At 40.9% G+C, this 18,999-nt stretch overlaps 2 protein-coding genes across 3 annotated transcripts; both read right to left on the minus strand.

The window, feature by feature from the left end:
- Positions 1-3,892: 3,892 nt before the first annotated feature.
- vsig10l (V-set and immunoglobulin domain containing 10 like) lies at positions 3,893-11,334 on the minus strand. Of its 2 annotated transcripts, none has more exons than XM_071926643.2 (12): positions 11,100-11,334; positions 10,539-10,868; positions 9,587-9,859; positions 8,614-8,880; positions 7,894-8,136; positions 7,088-7,366; positions 6,700-6,792; positions 5,978-6,202; positions 5,751-5,870; positions 5,585-5,625; positions 4,859-4,945; positions 3,893-4,761 (listed from the first exon to the last, which is right to left on the minus strand). In XM_071926643.2, the coding sequence occupies exons 1-12, from the start codon at positions 11,152-11,154 to the stop codon at positions 4,687-4,689; spliced, it is 2,088 nt and encodes a 695-aa protein (XP_071782744.2). In that variant the 5' UTR covers positions 11,155-11,334; the 3' UTR covers positions 3,893-4,686. The 2 variants fall into 2 exon arrangements, with proteins under 2 accessions (XP_071782744.2, XP_071782745.2); XM_071926644.2 differs by having other exon boundaries at positions 4,855-4,945.
- A 1,214-nt stretch (positions 11,335-12,548) lies between these two features.
- On the minus strand, positions 12,549-18,678 carry etfb (electron transfer flavoprotein subunit beta). The gene is made up of 7 exons (XM_071926633.2): positions 18,555-18,678; positions 17,036-17,194; positions 15,887-16,045; positions 15,638-15,700; positions 14,732-14,890; positions 14,206-14,421; positions 12,549-13,239 (listed from the first exon to the last, which is right to left on the minus strand). The coding sequence occupies exons 1-6, from the start codon at positions 18,606-18,608 to the stop codon at positions 14,251-14,253; spliced, it is 765 nt and encodes a 254-aa protein (XP_071782734.1). The 5' UTR covers positions 18,609-18,678; the 3' UTR covers positions 12,549-13,239; positions 14,206-14,250.
- Positions 18,679-18,999: the final 321 nt, after the last annotated feature.

An 18,999-nucleotide genomic window follows, 5' to 3' on the forward strand; every position in this document is an offset into this window, starting at 1 on the left:
TCAGCGTTTGTTGCGCATGCTAGAGACACATCCGCTGCAATATACCACTTTAGCGCTCTTCCTCATTTTGGTGTTCATCACACAAGCCAAGTGTAGGTCACTGTGGGTTTCCTTCCTTATACTAGCAGCTAAATCTTTAAATTGATGTTGGTATTTAACCTGTTATTATCCAGGTCACATTGAGATCAAGGTTCCCTTTTTACTTTGGAGCAATGGCACCAGCTTTACATTCAGAAAAATCATAAATAATCTCAGATGAAAAACAAGGAAGAAAAGGAGAGTAAGAGAAAGAAACAGTCAGACAGACAAAAAGCAACAACAACAACAGTGGCATAGTCCAGTCGCAATTTAATCAAAGCAATGACAAGTTCCGGTAATTTCATCCCCCATCATCCTAACAGCTAAGTCTAAATGTAACGGAGGTATTTGTCATTGCAAAATGGCCCCATCTACTGCATAGATCTAACACCTATTCTCAGCACCTGATCACCGCATGGTGGCAATGGTCAGCGTTGGGGTCAATTCATGAATGAACTCATCAATTCCAATTCCACTGAGAAATTGGAAGTGAATTGGAATTTCAGGAAGTTTAGTGAAATTCATGTTTTCTTTGTTTTTTCTTACCACATATCTGAGATTATACTGAATATATCATAAAATGTTAAAGCATAACATGATATTGTAATACATACATTATGATTGAATGCATTTGATTTGTTTAACGTTCTTTTATTTGATTCATAATGTTTGATTTATAATGTTTAGCAAGTCAAGACAAACTCTCTTAGAAGTGGAATTTCATGGAATTTAATGGAATTCAGTTTCCTGTCATTCCAATTCAATTCCAATTCTGTTTCCTTGGAGCTGGGTGACATTCCAATTCCAACTCCAGGAACTGAATTGGAATTTACCATGCATTCTCAATTCAATCCACGAATGGCCCCAACCAGTGAGAGACACACACATCTGACTCTTCTCTCTTTTTCAATGCGGGTATTTCCACAACAAAAGCAGGTTGACAGTATCAGGGTAATGTACAGTATGTAACACTGGCTTGGACTCACAGCTCACGTTGAGCACCGTGTCCTCGGTGGCAGTCTGTCCTCCTGGGTGTGTGACCGTACACTCCACTGCCTTCCCATGATCCTCTGCTTTGGCAGTGAACGTTATAGTTGAGAGCGAGCGCCAGCGTCCGTCTCCCTCGTCTGCGTTCCTCACTGCTACCTCGCCCCTGTGCTTCCCAAAGGAGAGGGAGGGAGGAGCTAAGGGGCAGGAGTGACTGACCTCACAGGAAACCCTGACAGCACCTCCCGCCACAAGCTCCTCACTGACTGTCATCGCTGGTTTAGTTGCTGTTCCTATAAAAACAAAAAAAGTCAGCAGAGACAAAATATAAACACGTAAGAGAAAAGTATACTTTCAAAAGGTAGAGGACACAAATTTGATGAATTTCACAACATTTCAAGTAGGGCTGAGCAATAATTCAATATTATTGTTTAGCGTCTTCCAGTGGAATCATATCGTGATATGATGATGATATTGTGATATCGTGATACACAATTCTGTCTAAGTTGATGATAACAAGCACATTTAATTTAAACTCTGACAAAATTAGGTATGAAACAAGGAATATTATTAGAAAATATCATTGTTTTATGTGACATCACACTTAACAATACCATGCGGGTCAATGCGATGAACATGTGATTTTGCATACCTAAGCCATGACATGTATTGAAACATTCTTATGATTATTGTGATGTTGATTTCAACCATACCCCTAATTTCAAGTACACATTTAAAAGAGGATGAGTTTTCTTTTCCCCCGAGGATTGCTCATAATCACACCCTTTGATTTAAAGACATTCTTGAGGTACTTTAATGCAAGCTGACCTGAGACTACCAGGGTCACCGACTTCTGGTAGAATTTAAACCCGGCGTCATCAATCCAAGGATAGATCGCCTCTCCATTGTGCTGTGCCGTCACGTCGGTGATCAGCAAGGTGCAGGTACCGTTGGGGACGTTTCCCAGCAGCTTGGTTCTGCCTCTGAAGTGCTCCTCTACAGCTTTGGGCCGTGCGCTGCTGTAGACCAAGGGGTAGTTTCTGGGCATCTTGGAGTAGAGGTACCAGGAGGCGTCACGGGGGGTGTGAGAGGTCGGGTGGGTGAAGGAACACGGGACGACCGCACAAGACCCTGTCAAGGCAGATACCTGGCTCGGCAGGGTGACTCCCCACTTGTCACCCATCACCAGTACGCTCCACATCACTGGAAACAGAAGGGCAGCTGATCAAGGTGAATGTTAATGAGAGAATGATGGGATATAATATAATATCCAAATATGATTGGTGGAAGTAACTAATTACATTTACTCCTGTTACTGTAGCCTAATTGAGTAGCTTTTTGGTGTATTTGTCCTTTTTTAGTATTGCGTTTTAAGTCAGTAATTTTTTACTTAAGTACATTTTACTTAAGTATTGTAGTTCACTACATTTTGAATCACATCCTTTACAGAGTACAAATTTTGTGGCTCTCTATAAGCAACAGAACTGGACACTAGTAAATTGGCCAATTGTGGAAGCATTCAAAGTTGAACTGTCAGTCAGCAAAGAAGGGAAGAGTAATCTGGCTTTACTTTGTTTGTGCACTTTATTTTGTAATTTCCAATTTTTCCAATTAATAGAACCTAGTTTGAACTCTGTCCTCTTGTCCTTTGAGAATTGCATGGGAAAGATCACAATGTTCTTTTTTCTAAAAAAAAAAAAAAAAAAAAAAAAAAAAAAAAAGTAACTCCATAACATTTACTCGGAGTACATTTTAAATGAGCTACTTTTTACTTTTACTTCAGTAGCTTTTTACACTAGTACTTTTACCTCTATTTAAGTAAAATACCAGGAATGTAACACTTCTACTTGAGTAGGACATTCTAGAACTCTTTCCACCACTGGATATAATGGTAAGGCACACAGCAGGAGGGTTATGATAAACAGAACATCAGGTCCATGGAGAGAACAAAATGACATCCTGAGAAAAACGCTTCATCTCCTGCTATCTCTGTCATGGCAAGTACTGCATCCACATAAATCACTCCTCTCGGTAGTAGATCACAGTTCCAAGTATTTTGAGAACTGTACTGTAAAGCTAAAAAGAAAATTGGCTAAAAATTGTGAATAAATTGTTTTCTCAGGAAAAAATACCTTGAATGACAAGGAAGTGAGGTCCTCTATGAAAGCCCATGGTCATTACCTGGGAAGCATAATGGGAAATAACAATATAACACTTATGCAGTGAATTCTACAGAATATAATGTGAGGAAAAATGGAAAGACAACTTTTGTGGTTGGGAAGTGTATTACAAGTTTGGAATTGATCCATCTATTTGAAGTGTAAACATGTTTTTTCATATTCTCCACATTCAGCCCAATGTATAATTTAATATCATGACATTATGAAAATGCACTTACCTCAGATGTTCTTTGTACCCTCTGTTGATGATGGATGAAACGTTTTTCCACACTATCTCTTCACATGTAATCCTCTTCTGCTTTTTCATGTGGTCAAACCAATTTCGCAACCTCCTCACATTAAAACCAAAAACATTTGACATACATGCGCCAAGGACCAGCTGTAGTCCTATATAGACACTAAAGTCTCAGACATTCAGCTAAAGATCAATCATAGCATGAGAGTGACAAAGAGAGATTACCTCAACAATAGGCCACCGAATGGAAGGAAGCAAAATGTTACAGCCAAGTCATGCTCAAGGCCGAGTGATATGAACAAAGTATCATTTTTCATCACTATCAGTATGTCCCAAACATTTGGTTAGTTCAAAAATGCACAACACGATACCAGGAGCAATGTATCAGCTATAGGAAGTCCAAATTATTTTTTCTTTATTTGAGCATATAAAGATGCTGAAACAGAGGGGAAAGTATAACTGCACCTGTTTTGTCCAAAACAAAACAACAGACTTTTAAGCACATCTCACCTAAAAAAAAAAATTTTTTAAAAACAAGATGACAAATATGTAACATAAAAAAAACACAAAGAATGCAAATACAGAAATCAATACACCCATTGCAGAAAATGAAATCATGAATCAAATACTGATAAAGCCATTTCGATAACATTAGGTAAAATTGATCCGACAGTGGCAGGGAAAGATATTTTTGGTGCAAAGTGTGATGTGTGGATATGAAAGCAGAACCATATGGTTATATCTGTGGTTTAAATGAACTGTCATGAACTTGTGAAACTATAGTGAATAACAAGAGGAAGGGATTTCTTGAAATATCTATTATCATGAAAAGTTTACCATAGGACATCCTGTAATTCCAGCAATAGAATCATCGCTATACGCTCAAAAACAGGAAACTGACTTCAGCAACTGGGCTTGCCTCAAAATATGGCTAAATAAAGTCATTGATACAAAGTTAAAATTTGATTTATTGTATATAAATACTGTTACAAATTGACACATTTAAAATATTATTATTACACAGGATGATTGCACAAGTAGTATTTATCAATGGAATCAATAGTGTATGCCACTGACCAGCTTCGTCTAGTTAAAATGGCAATGATATAAATATATAAAATATGATACATTAAAAGACAACACATTAAAAAAACAAAAGCATGGCATGCAAAACATTAACATACACAACAGAATATTATTTGTCCTTCAGACAGTTGTTGCAAATCTCACAGGCGGAGGAGGGACGAATGTGGGGAGAGCCACTGATCTTTCAGACGGAGCCTGAAAGAAAACAGACACACGCTTGTTCATTTGTACATCGACAAAACAAAACAAACAATCTTCCACTTAGGTATCTTTTATTAGCCATGGTACCTACGTGATGTAATATGTTGTAATCAGGGGGAGACTTCAGCCCGCCTGTCAACAACTTATGAGGAGTTATATCTGGTTGTGTCACCACTGCCTGTGGGTGAAGAGAATGAAGCTCAAACAACCGTCCAAAAGCACAGACGCAGAATTTATTTGCCAACTTGTGTAAATTCTAATGCTGAATATATACACTACCAGTCAAAAGACACACCTGATTGAATGTACTATGTTTTTCATGATCTTAAAGCCATTTTGATCTAAAGGCTTATGCTTAAATGTGTGAAATGTGTTTCTTAGACAAATATAAATAATGAAGTTGATGCCTATGTATGAATTTCTTTCCAAAGCCTTTGACTTTCCATCAAGGCAAAGGGCGGCTACTTTAAAGAATCTAAAATAAGATAGTTTTGATTTGTTTAACACTTTTTTGCTCACTGCATAATTCCATTTGTGTCATTTCATAGTTTTGATGTCTTTACTATTATTCTAAATGTGGAAAATAGTAAAAATAACAAAAAATGTGTTGTCCAAACTTTTGTGATAGTGTATTTGGAGTGTGATAAGTAGAGTCCGTCTATCGTATATCTTGCACTCTGAGGTGTTGCTGTCGCTACACTATGTTTGTCTCTATGAATTGTAACTAACTTGCTAGTGTGTGTCTGCACTGATGCCACCAAAACAAAATTCCTGAACATTTTTTGTGCCGAATGAATGAGGCGATTGTGAATCCAACCTTCTCAACTGCTCTGGACACTGGATATCTTGTCTGCCGACCTAAGAAACACAGAAGGAATGTCAAAAAAACTCAACACTGAATGTTACAAGTTGTCATAATGTTAAAAAAATGTCACCATGTTTGAAAACTAGATTCAGATTTGGTGGTGATGAAGGATGGTTACTTTTCTTCTTGAAGTAGTAGACACAGAAGTAGATGAGGCCGATGAGGAGGAGGAGGAAGAGGAGGCTGCAGGGAATTCCAGCTGCAATGCCGGCAATTGCCGGGCCGCTCAGCCCCTCACCTAATATCACCAGAACACACCGAAACCAAGGATTTTGCTGTGGTACCATGAATCAGCCCTTTTATAAAATAGGTGACGCTTCCACACGATATGGTAATATATCATACCTGGTCCAATTCTGTGGGTCTCGGACGGTTCTCCCTCAGTCATTCCAGCTCGGGGGATGACCCGAAACCTGTATATTGATTTGGGATCCAGGACCGAGACGTCCGCGCTCCGAGCAGAGCCGGGTTTCCGCTGAATGGAGCGATATTCATTTGAGCCGCCCTTAGTTTGACTGCCGTTATGATTGTCACTGAGGAGATCTGGTCCTTTCATTTGGATGTCAAAACCTTAGTAGGAGCACATGTGATTGTGTTTAGTCTTGTTTTTATTTTTCTGATTTAAGCCAGTAGGATAAGAGCAAAGAAATCCCTGACCCGTCACCTGACTAGATTGTGGCCAAACACTGTATTGATCAATATACAGTCCTCTTTGATGAGGAAAAACCTTGTTATTCTATACAGAGTGAGAGAGTGACTGACAAGTCAACAAAAACTGACATTTGCCTACCAGAATAGTTTCGACATTTTTTCCCAACACACAACACTGTTTTAATGTGTGAAGCCAGTGGCTTCACACATTAAGCAATATTTACACCCCTATCTTCTATGTTTAGAGTTTCTGCTTTCAACACTGTGCTGTCATTCTTCCTGGGCAGTTTTTGCTGATACGTACGAACTCAAAACAGGAAGGTTGGGTTTCCGTGTGATGTTAAGAGATATTCCCGTCGAAACAAATTAATCTGGAACCTTGCACAACCGCCATCCCAGAGCAATAGCTGCCTTACCTGTAACGACAGAGGTAGGCGGGACCTCCCAGGTCAGCGTGATGACGGTTCCATCTTGATTAGAGAACAGACTGGAATCTGAGATGGTCGGTCCTGGAGAGAGAGAGGTTGGAGAGGGAGATCGAGAGAGAGAGGGGGCAAGAATGGGGGGGTATACTGAGACTATGGAGCTTTGTTTAAAGGGAAAGAGCAATCTCAGGTATTACTTAGCTCTCCGTCTGAGGCTCCATTGTGCCTCTCCACTCTGGTAACGCTAGTACTCCAAATTAGAATTTGAAGGCAACAGATTCCTCAGTATTTGAAGACAGCACAAATAAAGGCTGTGTTGTAACCTGCAGTATGTATTGTGACAAACAGACTGTAGTCCAAAGCAAACATTTCCTCAGACCTTGCAGCAGAGTGTCCCTTCTCTGGCTGCCCAGCGGGTTGCGGCAGGTACAGGTGTAGTTTTTGAGGAGAAAGCTGCTGATGTTGTAATCTCGAATCCTGAGCTGCGTGGTGTCAGCGCTGATCTGGTATTTTGTCCCGTTGGTTACAACCTCGCTCCCTCTGGACCATGTGACCACAGCTTTAGGAGAGGCTTCACTGATACACTGGATGGTGACCACTACTTTGCCCTCCAAGTCAACTGTGGTTCTGACACTTGGCAAGAACTCCACTGGAGTACCTGGGGAATATAAGGTTTTACTTAAAGGATAAATTTGGCAATTTTGGACCTATATATAATTTGTCTCTTAGATACTTGTGGTACTTGGATCTGAGCTCCGTTGCTAGGCCTGTCACTGCTAACAATGAGTCCAAATGGAGTATGTCAAAATATCTCCAAAAAAGCCATTTATCAGCTCCACAGGGGAGCTGAGAGTAAACGGGAAAGTTGCAAAGTGCATAAATTAAAATTAACTCTGATTTCATGACACAATTCCGCACACTTTCACTAATCAGGAACAAGCAACTAGCAATGGAGCTTGCCGTTTCAACCGACAGTTGACTCCAGAGCAAATATTCTCTGTGGGTAACATACTACAGGTATGCAAAAGACAAATTTTACTGTATATAGGTCCAAAATCACCAAACTTATCCTTTAAGGTTGGCAACTGAAATCACTAATGGTCATTATGCAGACAATGTATTCTTGAAGAACAGGTTGTTGAGCCTCTAGACAAATAATGATCCAGTAAAAAACCTTAAACTTACGTGCCGTAATATTACACTTATTCTGCTGGAGAGGGTGGTCTGCAATGCAAGTGACGGTTTTCCCATTGAGGTCGTCTGAAGCAGTCACAGTCAGGCTGAGGTGCCCAGCCCCACTGCTGCTGTTGCTCAGAGCTGGGAAGGAGAGCTGGGCCTTTGGAGCGCCCCCTGACCAGTGACAGTGGTACTGCAGGTCATTGTTATTCACCGAATGCACAGAGCACAGCGGGTTGCCCAGCGGCTTCTCTGTCCAATGAGAGAATTGTTTATGCATCATTATTTGACTAGAATCAAGCAAGCACTGAAACATAAAACATATAATCACTGTCAGGCGAAAATCTTGTATCTCCAAAATGCCAGCTTTTCAGGAGCTAAGCATTGGCACAGCAGCCTCGTTTTTAGCTTTACCCGCCATGTGTTTTTTAGTTTCTCCAGTGGGTTTTGAAAGCGTTTAATAAGCCCAAGGAATTTTTTCAAGAAGCCCATGTAATCCTTCAATTAAAGTGAAAACATGGAAATGGCTTTACAAGGTTTTCACATGACAAGAGCGACATGCATATAGTCAAATCTGTTACCTTGTTATTGTTGGTGTAGCCCAATTATAATATTCTTCCAGACACACTTAAGTATGACATTAAGACAGGGACTTGCAAAATGCTGCATCCTTTCACATGAATACAATATACCCAAAAGACTGTAATACTCCTACATACGTCTACATACCATAAATGTATACAGTCATGTTCCTCTGGCGGCGTGCTCCACTCTTCTCATTGAGCAGCTTGCAGGTGTACACGCCCCCCTGACTCGGCTGCACATTGGTCAGATTCAGGACTCCTTTGTGGGAATCAGAGAGCGTCTGACCACCAAAGACCCATTCCGCAGACGGCTGTGGGAATCCCTCTGCCTGACAGGAGAGGCTGAGCGAATCCCCAGACACATAGAAGGACTGCGCTGGACTGGCCTCGAGTATCGGCTCGTCTGGTCCATCTACGAAGAGAGAGGGACATGGGTGCCAGATTTAAGATACAAGTAAACTTTCCACAAGCTGGTGTAAAATGGATTTTACATAGATCAGTGTGTAAGCAAGCAGAGGTGGACAGTAACATTAACTCAAGTACTGTACTTGCGTACAATTTTGAGGTACTGGCACTTTACTTGAGTATTTCCATTTTGTGAGACTTTATATACTTTTACTTTTAAATATTGTACTTTTACTCCACTACATTTATCTGATGGCTGTACTAGTTACTAAGGTTTTACATGCAAAACAAACAATAAGCTCATATGAAATAGAGTTCAAACTACCAACAGTATATAGAGTAGTTAGAGCTACAACATTAATATACTTCTTACAGGTTAATGCATCAATAATTTAACACTTTGAAAGGGACCGTTCTTCAGAATGAGTACTTTTACTTTTGATACTTCAGTACATTTTACTGCCAATACTTCTATACTTTTACTTAGGTAAAATTTTGAATGCAGAACTCCTAATTTAATGTAAAAAGTATTTTTCCATTATGGTGTTGCTACTTTTACTTAAGTTAAGGTTTTGAGTACTTTTTCCACCACTGGAAGTAAGAAAATGAGGGATCCCATTTCCACAGGCAGGACAGTTTTAGATGGTGGTATAGACAGTGTCCAGTAAGGACAGATATAGTGAAGTCTTTCAAAGTAATCTCTTCCTTCTTACACAGCACAGTGACATTCTTGTGGGTCGTTACATCGCTGAAGGGGTTCGCCAGGAACAAGGTGTATCGCCCGGTGTCGTTTCGTTTCGGCCGATTGATCACAAGGCTCTTCTGCTCCACCGAGTAGTGCGAGTTGGTCTTTATCTCCACGCCACTGAAGAACCACATCCACTGCTCAGCCTCTCCTTGCAGCGTGCTATACTGCAGGGTGAACTTGTCAACTCCCTCCGTGGCATAATCAGGCTGTGTGCTCAGAGTCACATTCTGGATGGATTCTGTGAAAGCAAAAGGTGGACGGATAGTGGTAAAGGAGGATGAAACACTGTAGTCAAAACAACATCAAGAACAATGGTGCTTCAACTTTCTTTCCATTCAAATGTACTAATCAAGCTCCATTTTGAAAGATAATAAAATGCGAAACTTCATTGATGCCCAGAGGATAAAGTCTCCCTACGCCTCCCTGCTGCCTGAGAGATTATATCGTGGCATTTCTTCTTCAGATTCAGAGAAAGCTTTATTGGCATGAATCAAGTAGTATTGAGTGTTGCCAAAGCATATTATAATAATACAGGACAAAATAAGGTATAATACAGATGAATATGGTACTTTATTAGATGGTATACTGTGGAAAGAGAGGATAGGAGACAAGGGTTCTGAACTGAATTTGAACAAACATCACAGTACATGATGTGTGCCTCAGCCTGCTGAGCTACCAGCACATCCCTTTACCCTGTTGTTTGGCTCAAATCCTAAACTTACATAATATGTCATGCAGCCTAGCTTCACTGCAGGAATTTAGGAAGCTTTTGGCAACATAGCCAGCAGCTTTGGAAACCATTTTCTCCACAAGTTGGCAAACCATTTTCAGCAACCAGCCACTGAATCCTGCCCCAGTCTTTGAAAAACACTGCTACAGAAGCTCGTCTCCAAGTGAGAACCCCATCATGTACTCACCATATACTTTCAGAATGAAACTCGCAGAGGCTGTGCCCAGTCCAGACTTTGTTATCTCCATGGTGTAGTTGTTGCTGTAGTCAAGCTGCACATTTACAAAGACAAGGGATCCATCTGGCTCGATCTTCAGCACCTCATTGTGGACATTGGGTATGTCTGGGGGAGTGCTGGAGCCAATAGTCCAGGTGACCACAGGTAAATTACCCATAAACCACCTAACCACAGGGTCAGAAGCACCACTGAAGGACACAGCCAGTGTCACATTTCTGCCAACTTGGGCATTGACCAGAGTAGGGCCAGGGGGGGAAACCTGCAGGTCACAGTGTGCACCTGTCAGCATGGACACAAGGAATTAGTTTAAAAAGGAGGAAATGTGCACTGGTGGGAAAAAGAGCTAAAATGCACGTATTTTATCCTGAATCTACTAAACCTATTATAGGCTTAGGCTAACTCTATTTTTCCTTTGTTTTGCAAAACCTAATCTAATTTTTTCAAACAAGGCTACGCATTAGTCTTGATAATTTAATTCCGGAACCAAGTTTGATATTTAGTGAAGCTTACCTTGAAAAGTAACGCTAAGCATCAACGCCAGCAAAATTGTACTTAGCCACGTCATTTCACTGAAAATAAAACACGAAAAAAAGTCGTGGAGCTCACGAACTTAAGAACGGAATAGGCTACCTTACGTTTAGCAAAGCATTACAGTTTGTTAATTTTAACTCTGTTTCCAACATAGCATAAGCCCACAAGCTGAGAAATGTCCTTGGAGTCTTGCACAGCAGTGATTGTGAATCCTCCGGTGCGCTCGAGCTGCTCAGGTACTGTCATCAGGGCGCGAGAGCAGTTCACCTGTGCTGAGTCAAAAGCCTTGATTGTGCACGTGAGACCACACCTCTCATCTAATTACACAAAACAGTGCCTCCCTTATTTCTACTTTAGTATTATTATTTTAATGTAGAATTTATCTCTGTTTGATTTATAGACATATAACACAATAATAAATAATATAAGGCAGATGATTGCTGCAACACTTTATGAATTTACCTATTATGCAAAGTGGTGCTCGTGCTCGGCTATTCTAGATCAGTATCTTTAAGAACACCTCGAGCAAAGCAGTCGACTTAACAAACAGTAATATGAGAAATTGAAGAGATCTGGTTCCCATGAGAAGACCCGCAGAGCCCTATGTCCCAATACAGATGCTAGTTTCTTGCATATAGCTGCTTGTAATAAATCATTAGAATTAATAGTTAGAATAAGTAATTAGAATTAAGTTTATCCAATTTATAGCCATAAATAAATATAAGGTGGTTAATGGATAGGCTATATGGTTAAACCCTCAACAGGTTGGACTGCATTCCTTGCCCTGTCTATGTTGTCTACTGTGCACTGTATATGGTTGAATGAAAATAAATCTGCTTGACTTGACCTTGTAGGATATACAGTGCTTTACATGCCCCGATGCTTCTAGAAAACTGCTACAATAATCACTGGTTCCCATAGGTAGAACTTAATTCCACCAAGATGAAACATACTGGATCTAAAAAATACTTTGGACTTGGTCTCCCTGTTCTTATTAAGGATGTACCATTTATTTGTGTTACCCATTAGCACGTTAATAGCATACATAGTGCCACTATGTGTTGCTATTAATAGATGTGGTGTTGAAAAGTAGCGAACGCAAATGTGTTTTCCCAAACTAGACTCACAGATGTGTTGAAAATTACATATCCTTTTAACAGTGAACAAGATGAGACTTTTCTCTATCAGTTTCAGCATGTATGTGGCATTATCAATTTTATCTTCTTTCCTGACGCATAATTAAGTTCCAACCATCAAGGTCCTCTCAGTTACAGGAACGGAGCCATCTAATCCAATGAATTTGGAGGAATTTGTGCACTGTAATGCAGTCTGATACATGCAGTCTCTTACTCGTGGAGAACGTTTATTTTAAGACAGCCGCCGAGTTCCAACAAAAAGAAATGCCAAAATAATAGGAATAGCCATTGGTGGATTTAGATATGAAAAAGACTGTTTGCTTTATTGTTATGGTAGGATCCTGTACAACCAACACAGAATTGAGGCGCTTGTGGTAAAAAGTCAACTTTATGATCCCTTCCCCTTGCTCATACTGAGAGACACTGTCAAGGCAGACCTGAAACCCAGTTATAATTACATAAACTTTATACAAGCCAAGTCAGTAGACAGTACATAATCATCTTAATATGTTTGGGTTCATATTTACATATCTCATTTACACAAACTGCACCTCTTAACATGTTTGACTACAGGTGTAGACGGCGAAACGGCTGAGTCAAGTTGAAATGCATCGTACAGGTGGCATAATGTACAGTGCGATACAAACAGCAGCATGAATAAATGGAAGTTGTTGGCTTTAAAGTATTGCATTTAAGAGTGTAGGCTCTCCATACCAAGTTGTCTACACTCACAGACAGATTAGTATCTCACAGATGTACCCATGTAAATTAAAATACACATAAAAGACAGGACTCTCTCTCTCTCTCTGTGGGGGTGACCGGGGTTGCTGCAGGCAGTGTGTCTCAGTACTCCTCCTCTCCTGGCAATTCATTCTCTGCATAACCACGGGAGTCACAGTGTCAAACAGAGGGATTAGGCGGGTATACAAGCTAGTCCTCCGGGTCTGCTCACGTAATGCAGTCCAGCTGTTCAGTACAGAGTCCTACAAGTAGAGAAGAGAATTATTTTAACCAGGTCAAAAAAAGCAAACAAAAAAAACATTGAGATCAAAGATATCTTTATCAAAGGTGACCTGGCCAAGAAGGCAGCAGCAACACAACACTTCACATTTAGTTTCACACAAGAGAAACTAAACAGTGTACATAAATAGCACAGTTTAAAAGAAAACAACAACCACCATGTCAAATGAACCTATAGGGGCATAGCGATCTGAGAGGGAGCGGAAACCAGAGCAAGAGAGAAAAGAGAGGGCAAGTGGGAGAAAGAAAAAGAAGAGAGAGAGGGCACAGTGACTCCAGGGGTCAAACAATGTTAAAAACACAATTTCCAATAGAACCATCTTTTACTACAGTACTTCATACACTTTACTACAGTTTTGAACTCAGTTCCTTAAGTTTCAAGTCTTTCTGTATGGAGATGTGTCATTCGAGACAAGAGTTTTAATAAAACTCTCTTAAAATCAGTTTTGCTTGTGTAATCACATGACACCCTTTGTCAATGTGATTAATTTGTTTTTACAATGAAGAGATGGTGATATAAGGGATATGATATTATTAATCCCAGCAAACAATTATCTCATTCATCCTAGAGGTTAAAGCATACACAAGCTTGCAGCGTACTGATTCTAAATGAACTAGTAGGTATTATTTAACCAAGAATATCATTTATTTTAGGTATACAGTGCTTACCCTACAAATTCAATGATTGTGGACTGCCCCTTTTGCTAAAAAATGTTAGCACATTAAAACTTAATCTGGTCTTAATACCAACCTAAAAACAAACATGTAAGGAGCTATTACCTTACAAATGCTTACTCATAGATCAGATAAGAGTATCCAAATAGGAGCCATTTTTAAACCATCGCAAGTACTGAAATTCATACTAGAAAAAGCCCTGTGTTGCTACTAAAGATTGCAGTGGAAATGCTGGCATGTACACTGATACTCACCCTTCTGCTAAGCCCTGCGCTCCCCTGCTCAGGCTCCCAAAGCCTCTATATCCTCCCCGCCTCCTTCAGCTTGCCCACCAAGTCGTCCACCGTCTCCACCTTCATGCCTGCCAGTCTCTGAGGGGGCTCGTCCACTCTCAGCACCTCCACCCGCGATGTCAGCTCCACCCCCAGGTCTGCAGGCTTCACGTTGGCGATCTTCTTCTTCTTCGCTTTCTGAAAGGAGGGAAAATGGAGAAGGGTATGGTATGTATTTTGTACTGATTAATTAACGTTTAGCATTTTTATTGTCCATTTTATTGGCTTTTATTATTGTTACTGTTTACGAAGCACTTTGTTTTGAAAAGTATCTAAAGTTCAATATTAATTGTTATTATTAATATGAGTTTGCAGTATATTAAATCTAATTAAAAATTGCCTAGATTAGATAAATCAGGGATGTGATATTTTTCTTCCAGAGTTTCAAGTTTCAAGTGAATACAACTGCAACTTCCTGCTTTTTGTGTTCCCAATCCCCACTACATACCATGATATTGGGCAGGGTGGCATATCTGGGGGTGTTGAGTCGAAGGTCTGCGGTCACCACTGCTGGTGTGTTGATCCTGATGGTCTCCAGGCCGCCGTCAATCTCCCTCACCACTTTCATCTTGTCTCCTTCCAGTGTCACCTCAGATGCAAAGGTGCCCTGCAATAAGAAGTTGCAGCTTGAATTCAGCACTCAGGATACGCAGTAATAAAACAGTCCATCTGGAATAGAGGGCTAAATGTTCTCCATCACCATTTCTCACAATATGAGGAGACAGAAAAATAGTGTGAGGTTATTGGAGGTCATGAGGTCAAAATGCCTCATCTGCTGGTTGGACCATGTGACTACACTTTAATTGTACACTCAGTCTAAGAATATAAATCCATGGCACATAAAGGACTAGCCCTAACACATGAGAAAGAAGGCATTCCAATAACCAGATGTGCAAATGGTAGTAAACTTGTAAATGAGCTGCTTAGCTTGCCAGTTTTGTGCTCCAACCTTGGAATTTAAACTAACCAGTTATTTTCAGTCAAAGTGCCCCATCTGTTGGCTGTCCAGTGTAATTACATCCCAACTATCCAAGCAGCCTTTGACCTGCATTGCTGATCTGTGTTGGCTGACTGTGGCTCTGACTGACTCAAACTAGTCTCCACCAACCTTGATAAGGCTCTCTGGACAGGGGCATAGCCTTAAATCAGCACTGCTTCCTTTTTTCATTTGACACTGTAACGGTCTTGTAAAGACCAACAACAATAGAGAAACTGTGATCCTAACATTCAGTAATCACTTAATCCTAGTCATATTTTAAATCATAGATAAGAGTTAGGTCAACACTGGCTGTTCTTATTTTTGGGACAGGTTGGAAGCGACTCATTCAAGGACCAAATAAAAGTTAAAACTGACCTGAGGCCAGTCCAGTAAGGCTGCTGTCATCTGGCCAGTCTGATTGCAGTCATCATCAATGGCCTGTGAAAGCAACAGCAGAAAGTCATTAAATGGAGATAACAGAGACGTGCAAAACGTGACTAGTCATCAGATCTCAGTGTACAAAAGCAAACAGCAAACAACCTTGATAGAATAACACTGTGTTATGGTAGACTATTTTAATATGGATATTGGCTGATATTGATCCAGGGTGAAATTGTCTCTAACCTGTTTGCCGAGGATAACGAGTTGCGCCTCCTCCTTCTTGGCCAGAGCAGCCATGATCTTGGAGACCTGCAGGGGTCCCAAGGTGTCGTAGTCCTTCCCAGACACTTCCACATGGATGCCACGGTCCGCCCCCATGGCGAGGGCAGTACGGATGGTCTCCTGAATGAAGGGCACATAAGGGCCAATAAGGGCCAAAGACTTGGAATTGGGATAACAACAATTATACAACCACTTGTGGGGACAGGGGAGAACTGTGACTCGACAATGAAAACAGAGTTCCGTTAACTTCGTTTAACAGCCACCGCTCCTAACAATTTCCCTCACCAATCTCCAACTGGGTACAAGGATAATTAACTAATCTATTATTTTTACAGAACCTGATTCTCGAATTTTCTTGCTGTTTCAATACAAGCGTGTGAGCACCTTGGGATGCTTGGCAGATGAATAATAAACCCTGCAGTCAGTGAAAAAAATATCTCATAATAACCATAAGACTCTACAAAGCTGAAAAGGTAACAGCAAAACGATTGAAATGATTGAAAATCCGGTTGGCTGCAATTTGTAATATCTGAGACACATTTGACAACTACGTCTGTTTTGGCATATTTCTAGTTTGTTGAATGGTTTCATTTATGTTATTTAAACAGAATTCCCATCTCTAGGACAGAGTTGTGTTTTCACATGGGTGCCACGGTTAGTAGGTACCGGCTTTAACCTGTCTGGGATATGGGCTCAATCCTCTCAGACAGTAAACACATGCTATCAAGCCTAGGGGTCAGATCCCTGTACACATTTGTAATATTGGCAAACAGATATTATTTAGAACCACCAATGGGGTAATGGGTATCAGGCTTTTCAGTGCGTGGCAGAACTACTTTCATTTGTACTTTGTATGTGTGATAATTCCTGTTCCAACTATCACCTGAGAAAACCTCCACTATGTGCAAAGCATCCACAACCTATGAAAATAAGCATGTAGCTTAGCAATTGTCAACGAATGGGAATGAAAGTCCAAGTAAAACTAGTCCTCCCCAATTTAAACTTGTCCCCAAAACCCAAAAGGATTAGAGTCTAACATATTGCCCCCAGAAGTACTCGAGGACATCGGTAACAAGGCAGCGGTGCGCGACCCGGTCCCGTCACACCCACCTGTACTTGCTGCGGCCCACAGCTGACAGCCACCACCTCCTTAATCAGCTTCTTCTCCTTCAGCTTGACCGCCTCCTCCACGGCGATCTCACAGAAGGGGTTCATTGAGTGCTTCACACCATCCGTCACCACGCCGCTGTGGTCCGGCTTCACGCGAATCTGAGGAGGAAGAAGACAGCGGGACAAAGTCACTATGGCTGTGCAAGTCGACAAACGGCCCAGATGGCCCAGATTCTCAGACAAACTGTCGGGCAAGATGACAGAGGCTGCACACAGGCAGCGAGCCAACACAGTGTGTAAAGGTGAAAGGCTAGACATCTACGTGATGCAACAGGAGGTTTGTAGCTTTGTACCTGGCAATGAGATATGTGGATGAGCTATCTCATGTCTTTGTGGTTTTATTACTCTGTGACGCTGTACTATAGGGAGCTGTGGAGAAGATTTTTCTTAAACTTCTAATCTGGAAACTAGGTCTGGTTTTGAAGCTAGCTGTTTTATGGGACAATATCTGTACTCTATGATGCTGCATGAATGCTCTCACATCTGGAGATGTATTCTAGCAATAAGCAGGCAACATCACTGAGGAACTCAATGCTGAGAATCCTCAAAAAGAATAATCTATAAAGGAAACAGTCAGAGAACTTTTCCAATATGACAAATAATGTATTTTAGAGGAGGCACTGTGTTCTACACCACAGTAAAGCCAAAAACATCACATTTTGATTCTCTGTCTGGTAACTGAGAATGTATTGGGTTATAGAGTTACAAACGTGCTGATATTAACGCCCTGCCACTGTACAGATCCTGTTGGGGGCAGCTGAAGCAGGAGAGTTCTTGCTGACACCTGAAACAGCTGCAAACAGATACTGATCACGATGTTGTGCTTCATTTCTAAGAATCAATATTTCCCTCTAGAGGCTGACGGGAGTGGAATGAGATTGGCAATAATTTTATGACCACATTGAAGGTGGAGGTTAAAGTAGACCATAGTCTTCTGGCCTCGCTAATCAAATATACAAAACAGCATTTTAGACTCACAATTTAGATGGGGAAATACCCTTAAGCTAATTCTTGGCAGGGTGTTTGTTTAAATAATATTTTCACGCACAAATCAACTACTGACATTGCAGCAAGTGATCTGAAACTTTGCCATAGCAGTTTTTGATACGAGGCAAATCAAATGGAAATAAGTTTCCAAACTTTATGAGGGCAGGCTGCAGCTAAAGACATGTAACAAGCCAGCAGTCACTGGATGGCATTCTTGCTAGAAATTATCTCAACTATTCACCTTCTGCAATGTCGACGTTGTGAGTTTAGTTGCAATTAATTGCTACAGCTGTCAAATATGCGGTCTATCAGTAATGTGGCTAACAGCTCCAGTACCATAGCCAGCTGGCGTTAGCAAGCTAACGTTAGCTAGCTAGCAGAACACAAGTCAAGAGCGAGAGCAATGCGATATTATTTCTTTTACAGTAAGTGTGCATGTCAAGTGAATCGTTTTCCAGTAGTGGGGCATTACCTTGACTGCGTAGTCAATAACACGCTTAACTCCAACAAGAACACGGCCAGACATTGTAGCAGAGTGTTTGCTTCAAGGTTTGATAGCTACACGGTCACCGCAATGAACCTTCACCCAAGGAGGGGAAGCCGGAATTATTTTAGGGTGAATCCAGACCAGACAGGGGGCGTATCTAAGGGGACCGCCTATCTTTCCAGCCAATGAAAAGCTGGCAAAATGAAAACTGCTCAACGGGTAGTGCCGGTTCTTGGTTCTGATTGGCTGAGTTGCGTTCGAAACCGTTGTTAAATTAAGCATTAAACCAGTCGATGTCGTGGTTGCTTTGACTTTTGGACAATTCAAAGTGTTTTATGCACTTATCGAAACGCTCTTAACTATTCTAAAATTACTGTATGCCCCATTTTGAGTGGCTTGTTGCTTACTCTGTCAATCATATGGGATATTG

The sequence above is a fragment of the Centroberyx gerrardi genome, chromosome 12 (genome assembly GCF_048128805.1).
Source record: "Centroberyx gerrardi isolate f3 chromosome 12, fCenGer3.hap1.cur.20231027, whole genome shotgun sequence".
NCBI lineage: Eukaryota > Metazoa > Chordata > Actinopteri > Beryciformes > Berycidae > Centroberyx > Centroberyx gerrardi.